At 45.1% G+C, this 19097-nt stretch overlaps 1 protein-coding gene across 1 annotated transcript in view; it reads right to left on the bottom strand.

The window, feature by feature from the left end:
- The window catches only part of LOC134541655 (dystrophin, isoforms A/C/F/G/H-like), a 935715-nt gene that overhangs the window by 13386 nt on the left and 903232 nt on the right, over positions 1 to 19097 (bottom strand). Inside the window, exons 66-69 of the mRNA XM_063385245.1 lie at positions 15687 to 15829; positions 9740 to 9851; positions 8071 to 8327; positions 1171 to 1308 (exon numbers count right to left, since the gene is read on the bottom strand). Coding sequence (XP_063241315.1) covers positions 1171 to 1308; positions 8071 to 8327; positions 9740 to 9851; positions 15687 to 15829 — 650 coding nt within the window. The remainder of the gene's footprint in view (positions 1 to 1170; positions 1309 to 8070; positions 8328 to 9739; positions 9852 to 15686; positions 15830 to 19097) is intronic.

Below are 19097 nucleotides of genomic sequence, written 5' to 3' on the forward strand. Positions count from 1 at the left end.
AAGGTCACAATTAAAGAGTAACTCTAACTGTTTTAGATAAACGCATGCACGGATACTGCTTTGTTATTTTCTCGCTTGCAGCGCCACCTACGTAAATGGCAACTCCTGAGCGTAAAGTGTTTTGTGTCCTGCAATTTGCTAAGAGTGAATACGTAATTTTAGTTCATCGTGCATTTCGTTTGAAGTTTAATTGTAATGTACCTAGTAAAAATATCCACCGCAGGTATAGACAGTTAGAGACAACACAGGTTATATTTCGATGGTCTCCACGTTCACCTAAGACAACGCCAGGAATTTTTTTCCTTTGGGGCTTTAAAAAAGTTTGTATCTACGTTTCGCCGCAACCCAATGATTTTCCAGAGTTGAGACACAGAACTGAAGAGGCTATTGCTTCCAGACTTGTTAACCAAAATGTGGAAAGAATTGGACTTTGGGTTGAATGTGTGCCATATAACTAAAGGTGCATATATTGACCATTTGTAAGTAAAACTAAGTAAATCTACCTTGAATTTGATGTATGATTTATTGTAAACAGTCTATAATTTAAACTGTTGTAAGTTGTAATATACCACTGAAACTGGGACATTATTTTATGGACATCCTGTACTAACCTTTACATTTTATGATCCAACAGTTATTACTGTTATGCTCTAAACCTTTTTTAATTAATATTTTTTTCTCTGGATAATAATATCCTGCTTGTGTTTCAGGCTTTTCAAAGCTGCAAAATTTTTTTGACGTGATAACATCTCATAAATCGATGAACGCCGGCTGCACGCGCGAAAAAGCACGACTCATCGTCACGTTCCGCCCGAGCCGAGAGCGCGTGCGAGGACAGGCCAACCCACCGTGCGAGAGAAAATCTCCTATGATATCAAACAGGTTAAGGGTGGGCTTTTTAAAAGCAGCAATTTAAAAAATAAAAAAAAATTTGATTTATTTTGTCCAATTTTGTCATTTCAAACTGACAGTTTAAAGACACCGATTTGATTTCAGTTTATTTCTATGATTGTTAGTGATTATTTAAACAAATTATTTGAATTTAAATTTTGCAGAAAGTTGTAAACAACATTTGAAAATTAAAAAGTATGCAATTGTTCATGAATGTGTTCTCATGACGTCGTCGCATGAGCCGACTGGAGGGGGCTTGCAGGCAGGGGCCGGACTGACCGGATCATGGCCTCCAGCTCCTCCCGCTGCTCCGCGTCGATGGCCGCCATGATCTGCACCGGGCTGCGCGGCACCGGGACGCTGTCTCCTCCGTTCAGCGACTGGCAGTACTGCGCTATCAGCTGGTGCTCGTCGTCACTGCACACACGCGCCCGCCCGTCACACACACACTCTCCCGGCGCAGTGACAGCTCGGCCAATATCCATCATCCACCAAGCACACACACACACACCGGACAGAAAAAAAGAAGGGAACATTCTAGGCAGCTGGTGTTCCCACTCTTTAGTTAAAACAAGCCAAAAAATATAATCCACAACTGTTAAGAGGCCACTCCAGTGTTTCAGGGGCACTACGCAACCCACGATAACCTCACAAGATTCAATGCTATTTTCATTTTGCTTATAACTTATTAACTAATATAGATTTCGAAATGATGCTTTCTTGATATGTAAGACAACGATGCTCTTATCAAAGCCCCTTTCTTTAAAAACGTGCATAAATTATGGTTCAAACCTAGACAATACACTTATGCATATTAGTAAAGATTAGTATAAAACCATAATTTATGCATGTTTTTGAAGAAAGGGGCTTTGATAAGAGCATCTTTGTCTTACATATCAAGCAAGCATCATTTCGAAATCTATATTAGTTAATAAGTTATAAGCAAAATGAAAATAGCATTGAATCTTATGAGGCTAACGCGGGTTGCGTAGTGCCCCTGAAACACTGGAGTGGCCTCTTAATATAAATAATTATTTATTTTCGCTTAGAGAAAAAAATTCAAACAAATAAAATTAATTTTTTTCATACCTACATCATATTTAACTGACGTCGACCAGGGCTACCTTCAGATACAAAAAAATATCACAATTACCAAAAGATGACTTTTTGCAAAGTTGCTTTTATTTCTAAACATATAATAATTTAAGCCTAGGCGTGTAAAAGTCTGTGTTATTATAGCAGGAGACAATCTAAAATGTACTAGGGAAGAATGTAAACTCAAGAATGTATAAACGTACCGCGAATTTCGGGAATATTACGACTTTACGAGGCTGCTTGTAAGTTGTGATACTATATGTATGTCACAACAGCCGAAATACTGGTACGAGACATGAACTTCACAAGATAAAATGAGCGGAGTTTTGGTAACTGTTTTATATGTATTCTATAATTTCGGAAATATTGTACAGTTGACGCATATTTTTTAAACTGACCATTTATTTCTGGGGATCGTAAATAATTATTTATTGGTATCAAGACATCAAGATGAACGTAAACTTGAACATGTTACGGCAGCGAGAAAACTGGTGCGTTTACCAATAAACTGGTATTAGAACTGGACAAAACTGGTACACGGGAGGTGGAGCTTATATTTTTTTCCGCTAAGCTCGCATCTATTGGCTGGCTGCTGATGGAAGGTCACGAGTCTGGGCGGAGCGTTGAGTGAGTTATACTGCGCATGCGCAGCTCAGAGAACAGAGAGAGCCAGCAGGCGGCTACGCCGCGCCGTAACAACAGCTGATTAAGTACAATAACCTTTCTCTGCGCACGGCGCGCTATTGACGGTAAATTTCCAATTTGCGGCCCTTTTTTTAAACTTTTTTACTGTGGTCCAATGCGTATGTGTAATGTAGCCCGTATTTGTTATGAACGCTGCAGGATGCGACTGTATTTTAATTAACATAAACGTAATTCTTACTTTTCCCTTTATTTACACTTTACCGCTTTTTACACTTTTTTACCTTGTCCCCATGAAAAGTGCAAATAAGTGGTTTTGCTGTATATTCAAAATCACTCTTCACATCTCTAACCTGATTTCTTATTGAAATCAGTGGGGTGACACTGCACACCATTAAATACATTATATTTAACGTGTGAGTAGTGATAGTTATTACATTGTGAGCCTGTGTAATGTCTTGATTAACATAAATTAGCCTTGAGTTTATTTATCAGATTGATTTTTGCACTCCTAAATTTCAAATAGATAATACCGTATTTACTCGCATATAGGTCGCGGCAATTTTACCACATTTGATGGGAAAAAAATGAAGTGCGACCTATATGTGAAGAAATTTTTTTTTTTTTAATTTTTGAGGAATTTTTTTTGCAATATTTTGCTTTAAAATGCGAAAAAGAAGTTTATATAGGTAAAGGCAAATTTATTTACAATGTACACATACAGCGAAACCCCTTATTTACTTTACCGTTATTTACGTTTTCCCGTTATTTGCACTATATTCTTCAGGTCCCGTTTAGTTCCCATTTAGTCCAATACAATACTTTCACGCAAATTAAGACTCAAAAATCGAATCCATCCCGCTATTTACGTCACGTAACAACCATAAACAACCAGAAAATACCGTGGGTACTTTAAGAGTAGATAAGATTAGCTAGTAGGCCTAAAAACATCTTGAAAAACGTAACGTTATTAGTCGGCAATGAACATTTTAAATCACAAAATATACATATTTTATAACATGAAAAGTTGCTTTTATTTCTAAACATGTAATAATTTCAGCCTAGGCGTGTAAAAGTCCGAGTAATAATAGCAGGAGACAATCTAAAATGCACGAGGGAAAAACGTAAACTCACGAATGTATAAATGTGACTGCTTATAAGTAGGGACCCCAGAAAATGGTAAATAAAACTGGCTCATTTCGGTGTAAAAAAATGACAAAAGCGGTGCAAAAAATCTGTGTAAAAAAAGCAAGTGTTGCAAAAAATCGGTGTAAAAATAAGCAATCAGTAGAGACCCTAAAAATGGTGAGAAAATTATGCCATTGGCGGTGTAAAATAACCTCATAGCGGATAGGCACTACAAGTAGCAGACTCTGCCTTACATCGGCCCACTTTGTCTGTCGTTTCATCACACAAGAATACAATCTGTTAGTCTTCTACAGCGTGCCTTACTGCTTCCTTATTTGCCTGGCCAATTTTTGGGACATAAGTTTCTCCAAGAGTGTTGGCTGATGGCAAATCACCTGCACCTAAAATGTATACATAACTTACAATATACTTATAAATAGGTAGCATTTATAAGGTTATCGCTGAAAATATTAAGGGGCTAATTTACTCAAAACAATTCTAAGCCAAACCTAACCTAACCTGTTCGAGATTACTGCTGGATTACAGAGTCAAAACATCAATCAATCAGTCAAAAATATCTTGTGGTGTGCTCACCATTTCACAATGCAATCCATCGTATTTATGTGTTTGTTAATCTGAGGTACTTGCATATTTATTTGAAGTAAAGGTAAGTTGGGCCTAAAGGTAAGTTAATCGATAATATTGTAGGCCTACATATGCTTATGAACTTTTATTAGAGGGGGAAAACATTTCTAAATAAATAAGGCTAACCTTCTTCAACATGGGTGTTAAACCATTCCCTCATAGCTGGATGATCAGCTTTTTCCAAAGCATCATATTAACAAAATCAGAAACAAATTCTTGTTTTCTGCACTTAAAAGCTTGTTTGCTTTATTCACGCTGTCGCCTATCTAGATTTGTTTAGACACGGTAGAATTTGCTTGACAAAATAATTGTCTTTTCTGTTTTGTTTTGTGTGTGTCATTTGCCACATGCTTTTTGCACGTGTCTTTGTGTGTCCTATCAACCCGCACGTTGCAGAACTTGCACATCATATTTTGTCCCGCTGATCAAAAATATAAAATCCATCCGATTTCATCCATCTTTCGCGTCGAAGTTTTCGGCATCTTAGTCATAAATTCAATTGTATCACAAAACTTACAAAATGTGGACGGTATTTGTAAACACTCATAGATATGTGTACGCAAAAATGACTGCCATCTTAGCTCCATGCGATTAAATTAGGTTAGGAAAATCGACACCAGTGCGCCTTGCGGCAGAAACGACCATTATTCAACACGAAAACTGTGGACAGTCAATTTTGTTATGTTGGTAGTGCGCATATCGATTGTTGACATTTGTTACATTTTGTTTTCATTTGCGTTGGCAATATTTACTGCTTGTAAACAGAGTAATAAAAATACGTGGATTTCAGTAACGTATCGAAACGAAGATAATATCAGGGCATTAGTCTTTCAGTCTATGTTTATTTCACGCCTATGTTTATGATGGCGTAAATAAATTGAACTTGCGAAAATGCGTGAATTTCGTGCGAAAATTCGTGAATTTCGCGACTATGTCGAAATCAAAGGAAAGTCGCAAAATTTGTTTAAAGTATAAAATTTTCGCGTTATTTCGTGAATTTCGCGCTTCACCATTTTTCGGGGTCTCTACTTATAAGTTCTGATACTGTATTTATGTCACAACTTAGCCGAAATACTGGTACGAGACATAAACTTCACAAGATAAAATGAGCGGAGTCTTGGTAACTGTTTTATACGTATTTTATAATTTCGGAAGTATTGTACAGTTGACAAATATTTTTTAAAATAATTTATTTCTGGGGATCTTAATTAATTAATTATTGGTATCAAGACATCAAGATGGACGTAAACTTGAACATGTCACGGCAGCGAGAAAACTGGTGCGTATACCAATAAACTGGTATTAGAACTGGACAAAATTGGTACACGGGAGGTGGAGCTTATATTTTTTTCCGCTAAGCTCGCATCTATTGGCTGGCTGCTGATGCAAGGTCACGAGTCTGGGCGGAGCGTTGAGTGAGTTATACTGCGCATGCGCAGCTCAGAGAACAGAGAGAGCCAGCAGGCGGCTACGCCGCGCCGTAACAGCAGCTGATCGAGTACAATGACCTTTCTCCGCGCACGGCGCATGGCGCGGTAATGAATTACCGGTGCGACCTATATGGGGGGAATCTTAAATACCAAATTCAAGACCTCAAATTATGGGTGCGACCTATCTGCGATGGCGACTTATTTGCGAGTAAATACGGTACTATCACGTGTGGTTTGAATTCACCCCAGACTACGGTGATACTAAAGTACCTTGCACCTATGTTATATGATAAAAAAAATCACATCAAATCTGGTAAAAGTCGAAGGGACGAGAGTTTTATGGCCTTAAGATTTTAGATCTTTTTAAATTGGCCGTCACGGTTTAAAGGTTGGTCACCAATGGCTTAACCTATACATGGTGCTTGTTACATTCATATTGTTTTACAGTTTACAATAAAACAAATCCATTGTTTGTTATTGAAACTGAATGTATTGTAACAGTTACTGTTGAAGTGTTAAAAATAACTTCTGAGAAATGTAGATATTAATATGATATGATAAAAAATTTTAAGACATAAATGTGATTTGGTAAACACCACCCAACTATAATTTTAGGTTATTTGTTTCTTAGGGTACTCAGAACTTCAAAATTTCCTAAACATTTACTATGGCATTTTATTTGATCGCAACAAGCTACATAAAAACATGTACAGTAGATAAGTTAAACAGAATAAAATTTACTTAGAGGCTACGCATTCACTAACAACTAATTTTTTGTTTTCTAAAATCATAGCTACTAGCAATATCAGTGATAGGCAGTTAAAGCCGTAAAAATATTAAATATACATGAATAAATTTAAAACATGAACAATGTATTATTATAGCTATCAGTGTTACAAATAATGGCAATGTAATTAAAATATTTAGCACATTTATTTGCAAAAGTTAGGTACTATAAAAAAGCCACACGAACAATTATTATGCGGTTTACAAATATGTCAGTTTTAAATCTAACAATGTTAAAACCACTACAAAAAAACTATTCAATTTCTATTTAATGAATTCGTACAGTTGACTAAATAGGAAAAATTTAAAAAACAACACTGGTTAATACTTAACCGATAAATTAAAGTTATTAATGTTTACATCTATTACATGCAACAAAAGTCACAAAAAGCAGAGTTACAAAAAGGATGTAAAAGAAAGTCACAATATAAAACGTTAAAACTAAAGCAATGTGCCATTTTCTTAACACACACACGTGATCATATCCACTTCTAAAATTTAAAATTTGGGTACTTCACTATAATATGATAATATGAATGTTAGACTGTTATTTCGCAAATATGACACCAGTAGAAGCCTTGATTTATCATTTTTTCTGTTCAAGTACTCGTCATTAAGGGGGTGCCTCCCATTTCAGGTCAAGATTTTATATTTATATTAATCACTGATCAACTTTTGGAGTTTTCAAATTTTTTACCTTTCACAAAATTAAAAATATATACAGCACATACTTTTTGCATAATTAGCTGCCAAAGTTACATTATTAACGTTTTTTTGTTGTACAAATAAGAAGAATTTAATTTATTGCAGAACTGAACCTTTTTTAGGTATAACTACAATTCCACTGGCTACTTCAAGAAATGGTTAGAATTTCATTCAGAAAATATTAATTCATTTTACCTGGCTTTTCAAAATTCTCAAATTTGTTTCGATTTTGACAGCCAAGAAACATGAAATGGGTTCTTGTGATAGAAATGCAAACCATATCATGAAGTAGCCAGTGGCATTGCAGTTAAACCTAACAAGTTTCAGTTCTGCAATAAATTAAATCCTCCTTATTTGTACAACCCAAAAAACGTTAAAAATGTAACTTTAGCAGCTAATTATGCAACATGTATGTGCTGTGTATATTTTTCATTTCGTGAAAGTTAAACAATTTGAAAAGTCTAAAAGCTGATCAGTGATTAATGACCTAAAATCATGACCTAAAATGGGAGGCACCCCCCTTTGAGAACGGTTCCTGCAGACTCGCTCGCCATGTTTCAGCGATGAACGGACGGTGATAAAGAGAGGCTCCACTGCGGGCACACGGGAGGAAAGGTTCGGCATTCCGGCAACTGGCTCACGCCTACTGCTGCAGTCAACTAGTCACTACGCCAAGTCAGAGCAGTCAACACTCAGGTTGCGAGAGGTGTGGCAGACGGGCAACCAACCCGACGTGCGTGATACATACGAGTCAGGGGTGGAATTACTCCGGGTGCGCAATTCCACCTCTGCCAGCCGCGATGCGTACATTTCTAGTCTGGAGTGCATGTCCTGACTGAGGGTGGAGTGCTGAGGGGAGGGGGCGGGGCTCTCCAGGGCGTCGCCCTCCAGCACCGTCTGGACGGGCAGGTAGCCCACCCGCGGGTGCTTCTTGAAGTAGCGCTTCGACTTGAACTTGTTGCGGAGCGCGCGCGTGAAGTCCCGCACGTCTTCCCCGGACGTCGTCTGCAACACACACACCCTCTAGCACACACCTGCACCTTAGCTCTGGGCTCGGCGGGGCCCCACTCTGCCTGCCACACCACAGCGGCCACAGTCTCCACACACACCGCTTGTGATTACAAATACTGGCAAATTTCATCAACACTTCTCACTAATTTATTCACAGATTTTAACACCATTACACAATAAATCATCATAAATTTACTGACGTGATAACGTCTTATAAATCGATGAACGCGGTCTGCACGTACAAAAAATTGTCACGTTCCGCCCGAGCCGAGCGTGCAAGAACCGGCCAACCACCGTGCGAGAAAATCTCCTGTAATATCAAACGGGTTAAGGCGGTCTTTTTTTAACTAATTGTTCGTGAATGATTTAAATTAAATTTGCAAAAAAAACTGTATATAATATTTGAAAATAAAAATGTATGCAATTTTTCATCAATGTTTTCTTGTGACGTTATCACGCAAAATTATCGTTCGTAAACCGACTACAGACAAACCCCCCCCCTTTTAACCCGAGTTATAAAAAAATATATTCTGAATTTTGCATTTTAAAAGCATTTCACAATTATTACTACTGATAAAGACAGCCCCACAAGATACCAATTTCCTATCAGTTTTCATACTGATTTTCTGTAAGTGCATCTGCTGGTAACATTTCAGCACCCTTCCAAGGGGTCTGACTCTGGGAAAAAAGGGGGTTGTCTGTAAAGTCAGTTTGCGGACGATAATTTTACGTGATAACATCACAAAAAAACATCGATATTTGACATTTTTGACATGTGTAATGAGCATAAAAACATGTACTAATATTTTGCAAGCACTTTATAGGAAAACTTCTTGTTTAAATTTCCCACACAAAATATTTCCTTAAGTGTTAAAATTTTGCATTGTTACACTGCCCAGAAAACGAAAATCATGGTATTATCACTTCAAAACACTCGAAAGAGATACCACATTAGAATGAAAGGCCCACAGTACATCATAGATTCACAACACAGCAAACAAACTTCTGAAAGAAGATATTTTTGTCTGAAATGTAATTTTTTTTCTTCCAAAGCATCAATAGATAGCTAGTACCGATATTCAATACAAAAGCTGATCTCGTATTGTATGCCAAAAACTACAATAAGTATATTATAAACATTTTAAATTTTCTTAATAAAATGAGCTTTAAAAGCACATCAATACACAATAACAGTTGTATAACACTACTATTTATAGTAACCAAACAATAACTATTTTAACATCACAACCTGCAACCATATAATGTCAATACGAAAAGTATTTTAATGAATTGGAAATTAAAAAAAACTCATTGCTCTTTAAAAAACCCACAAATATTTTAATGAAACTATACAAAAACATGAAAACAAAATAATCCACATTAGAAAAATGCCTTTGAAAACTTACTGCTGTACAATATTCCTGCATTGGGTGCGTAAGCTTGTGGTTCTTGGCTTTCCGACCAGAGAAGAAACAATTTTGGCACATGTCAAAATTGAAACATTTCAGGCAACGATATCTGAAACAGATCAAATATGGCTTTGATTAAACAAGAGCATAAAAATTAAAAAATAAAGTTAAATATATTCAAATTTATTTAGCATCACATACCATTATAAAAATTCTCTTTCTAAAAAAAGAGATAAAAAAAATATTGGAAAAAATTTTTCAAATTTCTGCCATATTAGTTAAAAAGTTACTAATATGCTGATAATGATAAAAAAATATATTAATTCTGATACTTTAAATTATCTTGACTAATTAAATTAAGAATTGTAGGAATACTTGAATTGTTACCCTTTTAATAAACTACACATAAAAAGACTACAAGCACTAAACACTTAAGGCACCTGTTGAAGAGTAAATTTGTAATCATCAAGAAAACTGTAAGAGAAATGACTTCCTCGTTTTATTGTTGTAGTCTATGCTGTTTTCCGGTAGCCATGTTGTAGCTAGAGGAATGTGTTGTAAGGTAGTCGTGAAATAAATATCCTCTAAGGAAAAGGGTCGTATGCTTCCACAGTAAAATAAGGCTCCACAGCATCTCTATGAAATGCAATACAGGTGATGTCTCTGGGCCTAGCAAGCTGGGCAAGGGGTGTTGTCTCTGGGCCGAGCGGGCTGGGCAAGATGTGTTGTCTCTGGGCCGAGCGGGCTGGGCAAGATGTGTTGTCTCTGGGCCGAGCGGGCTGGGCAAGATGTGTTGTCTCTGGGCCGAGCGGGCTGGGCAAGGGGTGTTGTCTCTAGGCCGAGCGGGCTGGGCAAGGGGTGTTGTCTCTGGGCCGAGCGGGCTGGGCAAGATGTGTTGTCTCTGGGCCGAGCGGGCTGGGCAAGAAGTGTTGTCTCTGGGCCGAGCGGGCTGGGCAAGGGGTGTTGTCTCTGGGCCGAGCGGGCTGGGCAAGGTGTGTTGTCTCTGGGCCGAGCGGGCTGGGCAAGATGTGTTGTCTCTGGGCCGAGCGGGCTGGGCAAGATGTGTTGTCTCTGGGCCGAGCGGGCTGGGCAAGGGGTGTTGTCTCTGGGCCGAGCGGGCTGGGCAAGGTGTGTTGTCTCTGGGCCGAGCGGGCTGGGCAAGATGTGTTGTCTCTGGGCCGAGCGGGCTGGGCAAGGGGTGTTGTCTCTGGGCCGAGCGGCTGGGCAAGGTGTGTTGTCTCTGGGCCGAGTGGGCTGGGTAAGGGGTGTTGACTCTGGGCCGAGTAGGCTGGGCAAGGTGTGTTGTCTCTGGGCCGAGTGGGCTGGGCAAGATGTGTTGTCTCTGGGCCGAGCGGGCTGGGCAAGGGGTGTTGTCTCTGGGCCGAGCGGGCTGGGCAAGATGTGTTGTCTCTGGGCCGAGCGGGCTGGGCAAGGGGTGTTGTCTCTGGGCCGAGTGGGCTGGGCAAGATGTGTTGTCTCTGGGCCGAGTGGGCTGGGCAAGGTGTGTTGTCTCTGGGCCGAGTGGGCTGGGCAAGATGTGTTGTCTCTGGGCCGAGCGGGCTGGGCAAGGGGTGTTGTCTCTGGGCCGAGCGGGCTGGGCAAGGGGTGTTGACTCTGGGCCGAGTGGGCTGGGCAAGATGTGTTGTCTCTGGGCCGAGCGGGCTGGGCAAGGGGTGTTGTCTCTGGGCCGAGCGGGCTGGGCAAGATGTGTTGTCTCTGGGCCGAGCGGGCTGGGCAAGGGGTGTTGTCTCTGGGCCGAGCGGGCTGGGCAAGGTGTGTTGTCTCTGGGCCGAGTGGGCTGGGCAAGATGTGTTGTCTCTGGGCCGAGCGGGCTAGACAAGGTGTGTTGTCTCTGGGCCGAGCGGGCTAGACAAGGTGTGTTGTCTCTGGGCCGAGCGGGCTGGGCAAGGTGTGTTGTCTCTGGGCCGAGCGTGCTAGACAAGGTGTGTTGTCTCTGGGCCGAGCGGGCTGGGCAAGGGGTGTTGTCTCTGGGCCGAGCGGGCTGGGCAAGGGGTGTTGACTCTGGGCCGAGTGGGCTGGGCAAGATGTGTTGTCTCTGGGCCGAGCGGGCTGGGCAAGGGGTGTTGTCTCTGGGCCGAGCGGGCTGGGCAAGATGTGTTGTCTCTGGGCCGAGTGGGCTGGGCAAGATGTGTTGTCTCTGGGCCGAGCGGGCTGGGCAAGGGGTGTTGTCTCTGGGCCGAGCGGGCTGGGCAAGGTGTGTTGTCTCTGGGCCGAGTGGGCTGGGCAAGATGTGTTGTCTCTGGGCCGAGCGGGCTGGGCAAGGGGTGTTGTCTCTGGGCCGAGCGGGCTGGGCAAGGGGTGTTGTCTATGGGCCGAGCGGGCTGGGCAAGGTGTGTTGTCTCTGGGCCGAGCGGGCTGGGCAAGATGTGTTGTCTCTGGGCCGAGTGGACTAGACAAGGTGTGTTGTCTCTGGGCCGAGCGGGCTGGGCAAGGTATGTTGTCTCTGGGCCGAGCGGGCTAGACAAGGTGTGTTGTCTCTGGGCCGAGCGGGCTGGGCAAGGGGTGTTGTCTCTGGGCCGAGTGGGCTGGGCAAGGTGTGTTGTCTCTGGGCCGAGTGGGCTGGGCAAGATGTGTTGTCTCTGGGCCGAGCGGGCTGGGCAAGGGGTGTTGTCTCTGGGCCGAGCGGGCTGGGCAAGGGGTGTTGTCTCTGGGCCGAGCGGGCTGGGCAAGGTGTGTTGTCTCTGGGCCGAGTGGGCTGGGCAAGATGTGTTGTCTCTGGGCCGAGCGGGCTGGGCAAGGGGTGTTGTCTCTGGGCCGAGCGGGCTGGGCAAGGGGTGTTGTCTCTGGGCCGAGCGGGCTGGGCAAGGTATGTTGTCTCTGGGCCGAGCGGGCTGGGCAAGGTGTGTTGTCTCTGGGCCGAGCGGGCTGGGCAAGGTGTGTTGTCTCTGGGCCGAGCGGGCTGGGCAAGGTGTGTTGTCTCTGGGCTGAGCGGGCTGGGCAAGGTGTGTTGTCTCTGGGCCGAGCGGGCTGGGCAAGGTGTGTTGTCTCTGGGCCGAGTGGGCTGGGCAAGGTGTGTTGTCTCTGGGCCGAGCGGGCTGGGCAAGGTGTGTTGTCTCTGGGCCGAGCGGCTGGGCAAGGCGTGTTGTCTCTGGGCCGAGTGGGCTGGGCAAGGGGTTATGTCTCTGGGCCAGGCGGGCTGGGCAAGATGTGTTGTCTCTGGGCCGAGCGGGCTGGGCAAGGTGTGTTGTCTCTGGCCCGAGCGGGCTGGGCAAGGTGTGTTGTCTCTGGGCCGAGCGGGCTGGGCAACATGTGTTGTCTCTGGGCCGAGCGGGCTAGACAAGGTGTGTTGTCTCTGGGCCGAGCGGGCTGGGCAAGGTGTGTTGTCTCTGGGCCGAGCGGGCTAGACAAGGTGTGTTGTCTCTGGGCCGAGCGGGCTGGGCAAGGTGTGTTGCCTCTGGGCCGAGCGGGCTGGGCAAGGTGTGTTGTCTCTGGGCCGAGCGGGTTAGGCAAGGTGTGTTGTCTCTGGGCCGAGCGGGCTGGGAAATGTGTGTTGTCTCTGGGCCGAGCGGGCTAGACAAGGTGTGTTGTCTCTGGGCCGAGCGGGCTGGGCAAGGTGTGTTGTCTCTGGGCCGAGCGGGCTAGACAGGGTGTGTTGTCTCTGGGCCGAGCGGGCTGGGCAATGTGTGTTGTCTCTGGGCCGAGTGGGCTGGGCAAGGTGTGTTAAGGTGTGTTGTCTCTGGGCCGAGGGGGCTGGGCAAGGTGTGTTGTCTCTGGGCCGAGGGGGCTGGGCAAGGTGTGTTGTCTCTGGGCCGAGCGGGCTGTCAAGGTGTGTTGTCTCTGGGCCGAGCGGGCTGGGCAAGGTGTGTTGTTTCTGGGCCGAGCGGGCTGGCCAAGGTGTGTTGTCTCTGGGCCGAGCGGGCTGGGCAAGGGGTGTTGTCTCTGGGCCGAGCGGGCTGGGCAAGGTGTGTTGTCTCTGGGCCGAGGGGGCTGGGCAAGGTGTGTTGTCTCTGGGCCGAGTGGGCTGGGCAAGGTGTGTTAAGGTGTGTTGTCTCTGGGCCGAGGGGGCTGGGCAAGGTGTGTTGTCTCTGGGCCGAGTGGGCTGGGCAAGGTGTGTTGTCTCTGGGCCGAGCGGGCTGGGCAAGGTGTGTTGTCTCTGGGCCGAGCGGGCTGGGCAAGGGGTGTTGTCTCTGGGCCGAGGGGGCTGGGCAAGGTGTGTTGTCTCTGGGCCAAGCGGGCTGGGCGAGGTGTGTTGTCTCTGGGCCGAGGGGGCTGGGCAAGGTGTGTTGTCTCTGGGCCGAGCGGGCTGGGCAAGGTGTGTTGTCTCTGGGCCGAGCGGGCTGGGCAAGGTGTGTTGTCTCTGGGCCGAGGGGGCTGGGCAAGGTGTGTTGTCTCTGGGCCGAGGGGGCTGGGCAAGGTGTGTTGTCTCTGGGCCGAGCGGGCTGGGCAAGGTGTGTTGTCTCTGGGCCGAGGGGGCTGGGCAAGGTGTGTTGTCTCTGGGCCGAGGGGGCTGGGCAGGGGATGTTGTCTCTGGGCCGAGCGGGCTGGGCAAGGTGTGTTGTCTCTGGGCCGAGCGGGCTGGGCAAGGTGTGTTGTCTCTGGGCCAAGCTGGCTGGGCAAGGTGTGTTGTCTCTGGGCCGAGTGGGCTGGGCAAGGTGTGTTGTCTCTGGGCCGAGCGGGCTGGGCAAGGGGTGTTGTCTAAGGGCCAAGCGGGCTGGGCAAGGTGTGTTGTCTCTGGGCCAAGCGGGCTGGGCAAGGTGTGTTGTCTCTGGGCCGAGCGGGCTGGGCAAGGTGTGTTGTCTCTGGGCCGAGCGGGCTGGGCAAGGTGTGTTGTCTCTGGGCCGAGCGGGTTGGGCAAGGTGTGTTGTCTCTGGGCCGAGCGGGCTGGGCAAGGTGTGTTGTCTCTGGGCCGAGGGGGCTGGGCAAGGGGTGTTGTCTCTGGGCCAAGCGGGCTGGGCAAGGTGTGTTGTCTCTGGGCCGAGCGGGCTGGGCAAGGTGTGTTGACTCTGGGCCGAGCGGGCTGGGCAAGGTGTGTTGTCTCTGGGCCGAGGGGGCTGGGCAAGGGGTGTTGTCTCTGGGCCAAGCGGGCTGGGCAAGGTGTGTTGTCTCTGGGCCGAGCGGGCTGGGCAAGGTGTGTTGTCTCTGGGCCGAGCGGGCTGGGCAAGGTGTGTTGTCTCTGGGCCGAGGGGGCTGGGCAAGGTGTGTTGTCTCTGGGCCGAGCGGGCTGGGCAAGGTGTGTTGTCTCTGGGCCGAGGGGGCTGGGCAAGGTGTGTTGTCTCTGGGCCGAGCGGGCTGGGCAAGGGGTGTTGTCTCTGGGCCAAGCGGGCTGGGCAAGGTGTGTTGTCTCTGGGCCGAGCGGGCTGGGCAAGGTGTGTTGTCTCTGGGCCGAGCGGGCTGGGCAAGGTGTGTTGTCTCTGGGCCGAGCGGGCTGGGCAAAGTGTGTTGTCTCTGGGCCGAGGGGGCTGGGCAAGGTGTGTTGTCTCTGGGCCGAGCGGGCTGGGCAAGGGGTGTTGTCTCTGGGCCGAGGGGGCTGGGCAAGGTGTGTTGTCTCTGGGCCGAGCGGGCTGGGCAAGGTGTGTTGTGTCTGGGCCGAGCGGGCTGGGCAAGGTGTGTTGTCTCTGGGCCGAGCGGGCTGGGCAAGGTGTGTTGTCTCTGGGCCGAGGGGGCTGGGCAAGGTGTGTTGTCTCTGGGCCGAGCGGGCTGGGCAAGGTGTGTTGTCTCTGGGCCGAGCGGGCTGGGCAAGGTGTGTTGTCTCTGGGCCAAGCGGGCTGGGCAAGGTGTGTTGTCTCTGGGCCGAGGGGGCTGGGCAAGGTGTGTTGTCTCTGGGCCGAGGGGGCTGGGCAAGGTGTGTTGTCTCTGGGCCGAGTGGGCTGGGCAAGGTGTGTTGTCTCTGGGCCGAGCGGGCTGGGCAAGGTGTGTTGTCTCTGGGCCGAGCGGGCTGGGGAAGACTTGTCGTCCCAGGGCTGAGTGATCACTGAGGCATCACCGGAAGCCGACGATGGGGTACTCCTTGCAGATGTTGCACTTGGCCTGATGCTTGGCCGTCTCTGCAGCCGACAGACGGTGCAGCACAGGCAGCCACACCATGCTCTGGGGCTCCTGCTGCAGCCAGTTCAGGAAGTGTATTGCCTGCGGACACACAGCCGACTCTTACACTCTTACTAGCTACTACACTAACTTCTCGACTTGAGAGTAGAGTTCTTTGTAATCAATGAGATAAAACTTGACAAATATATTTTTTTAAACTTGACACATATTTGACATTCGTAATGAGCAAAAAACATGTACTAATATTTTGCAAGCACATTACAGGAAAAATTCTTGTTTAAATTTCCTGCACAGAATATTTCTGCACGGGGGGAATTCATTTTTGAGAATAATTTTCTACTATAACTTCATCTATCCACTTTGAGTACATTGCAGAATTGATCTTTATTGAACAAATTTCTGCCCAGTAAATTGTAATACTGTTTGCGATGTACTGGAAATCCGACATCACGTGATAACGGCAAACCCAATACTTTTATTTTCTAATTAAAATAACTTTGTCAAAACTGACTTCCAAGTAATACACAATACAATGCTACTTCCAAACATCGAAAAAGTAATTTTATCACGTTCAGCTACAAGTTGGGCATTCAATACTTTGATAATCATTAGTACTGCGTTGAGCAAAGTATCGTACTTATAAACATAGGTTGTATTGAAAGATTTAATTAGCATTTCTATTTTTTACGCCAGCTAGCAAGGAAATCCTGAGTGTTTTTTTTTTTTTTTTTTCCAGTTAATGTTGAGTTTGTATGGTTGCTCTGGTGGACTTGTCAACCAGAAAAGAGACTCAATCCAAGTAGAGATAGGATGTTGTGAAAATAATGCCATTATTCCACAAAACCAAAATGACATAATAATTAAAACATCTTTTGTGATGTTACAGTTGTGTTTCATTCTCCCTGCTATGTAAATATAATATATTAGTGTTTGCTGGCGGCGATGCGCCATGTTTAGAAGCTGTAATGTAAGAACGAGAAAGACTGAAGTGTACGTGACCTGCCATAAAATATTTTAAAAAAAACTCACAGAGCGACACGTGGTACGGAAGTACAGAAAAATGTTTGTTCGAGGGCAAAGTAGAATGTTCTAGGCATAATAACTGCTGTGCCCACCGGGTAGATAAACCCATCCGCCAAAGGAAGTCCGATCTAGGACGAAGCCACCTATGTCATAACGCCGTCCGAGCAGAAACTGTGGTATGATAAACACTTCAATATTCTACTTTGGACTTGAAGAGTATTTTAGAAGAGTCACAAGTTGGTAACATAAAAATTATTGTGGAATAAGATATCAATTTAATTTTTGTTGGCTACACAATTTAAGTGGAAATTATGTAGCAAGATGGTGTTGCATTTTGGATGTATGATACTTTAATGGCGAGGCATAAGCAGGAGCGTGGCAGCTAGACACACGCAGCAGAATTAACCATAACATTTGAGCTAAGACTCCAATTTTTTTACTGGAACTTGTTGGACTATTTTCATCACGGCCACGTCACGTAACACTAGGAGTTGCGCTCATGTTTAATCTGGAGTTAAGAAAGGGAAAGAAGGTGCAAGTATCTGAACAGTGAGCTGAGTGTGTGGCTAAGTTCAGAATAAGAAGATTATACGTTTGAGTTATAACAATTGGGCTCGAAAATTCCAGGAGAGAGTTAGCAACGGCGAGCAAATACCCAATACCCCAAGGTTTATGCATCCAAATCACATTCACCATAAAACATTTTTTGCAGAGGATGTAACAACAACCCAGATTACAGGCTACCCCATGCAATTCAGTAATAATACAGTAAAACCTCCATTAACGAATATTCTATTTAACGAAAAACCCCATACAACGAAATAAAATTTTGGTCCCGCCGAACCGCCATAAGATCAATGCTGTTTTAACCTCTAAATACCGAATTTTATTTGTTCCGAAATAGTGAAATTCCCTTTACAACGAACTGCCGCTTTGAAAAAACACGCAAAAATAAACATCTCCTACAAGACATCCACTAATTTTTTTGCATTCACTGCTTAAAAATACGTGCGTATAACCTTAAAATAATAAGCAACATCGCGGAAGGCAATAAATAAACAAAGCATCATGGATAACACACGTCGTGTATACATGCCACACTTTGTTCAAAATGGCGGGTACATTTAGCGCTAGTGGCGGAAACCTCTCGTACCATCGCTCTGGCAAGACGAACAACTAGTGTATTTTGCGTTTCTATGGTTAAAGATGCACACACGCAAATATTTTTAACTATGGTGTAGTACAATTTCCGTTTTTTCAGTTTACACTGTTGTTTATTTATTTCCACACGTAGTTACGGAAAACAACACGTTACTACTGTAAAATGAATTCTAATCCTAAAAAGCAGCGACAGATTAACGTTAAAATAAAATTAGAAATTTTAAATGCAGTTGATGAAAGTGGAAAAAAAAGTGATATAGCTAAACGTTTCGACATCCCGGCGTCTACACTTTCGACCATATTATCCAACCGGGAACAGATCGAAAACAACGCTTCTCTGGTAGGGACAAATCGAAAACGTGTGAAAGTATGTAAAAATGATGATTTGGACAAGATACTTTTTGACTTGTAAATGGAGGCTAGGGCATCAAACATCAACAAAGGCATGCCAGGAAGCACTGGGGATGGGAATTGATAATTTCTAAGCAATGGTTGGCCATTAAACAAGTGTATTCTATGTACTTTTTCATGTTTAATTCCTCATATCGTATTAAACAGTCAGAAAGACAGTTCTAGCCATTTATGTGAAGCTTTATGGTGACTAGAAATATATCGTGCGAAACCTCCATTTAACAAACCCCTTTACAACAAACACTACAAATTTTGGTCCCTTGAGATTTGTTAAATAGAGGTTTCACTGTAATATGTTATTAATTATTTGTCATATTTCAGGTTAGATGTAAAAAATTTTCCTTTCAGAAGTTATAGTTGATGTAATTCACCGGTTTTATTGTTTTTATTTTTAAAATGCATAAGTTTACTTTTGCTGGCTTCTTTGTGTGGGAAGGCGTGCTGACGTAATTCTCCTTCATTATTTCCACGACCGAGGCTTTGTTTCACACGCTAGGCGTGAGTGTCACGGTCACGGGAGTGGGAGAGAGAGAAAATTGCTGCGTCATGGGAACAGAAGTAAGCATTTTGTGGAAGCTTCTGTTGCCATGTGCCGTGATTGGCTGAGAATTACGTCAGCGAGCCCAGGACACTGCCCGCACGAAGGGAAGGAAGGCTGTAAGATCAGTCATTGTCCGAGCACCGGGCCGAGCAGTCGTTGTTCGAGCGCCGGGCCGAGCAGGCCGTGGTCGGGCAATGGCTCTGTGTTTTCTCC

The sequence above is a fragment of the Bacillus rossius genome, assembly GCF_032445375.1.
Source record: "Bacillus rossius redtenbacheri isolate Brsri chromosome 4 unlocalized genomic scaffold, Brsri_v3 Brsri_v3_scf4_1, whole genome shotgun sequence".
NCBI lineage: Eukaryota > Metazoa > Arthropoda > Insecta > Phasmatodea > Bacillidae > Bacillus > Bacillus rossius.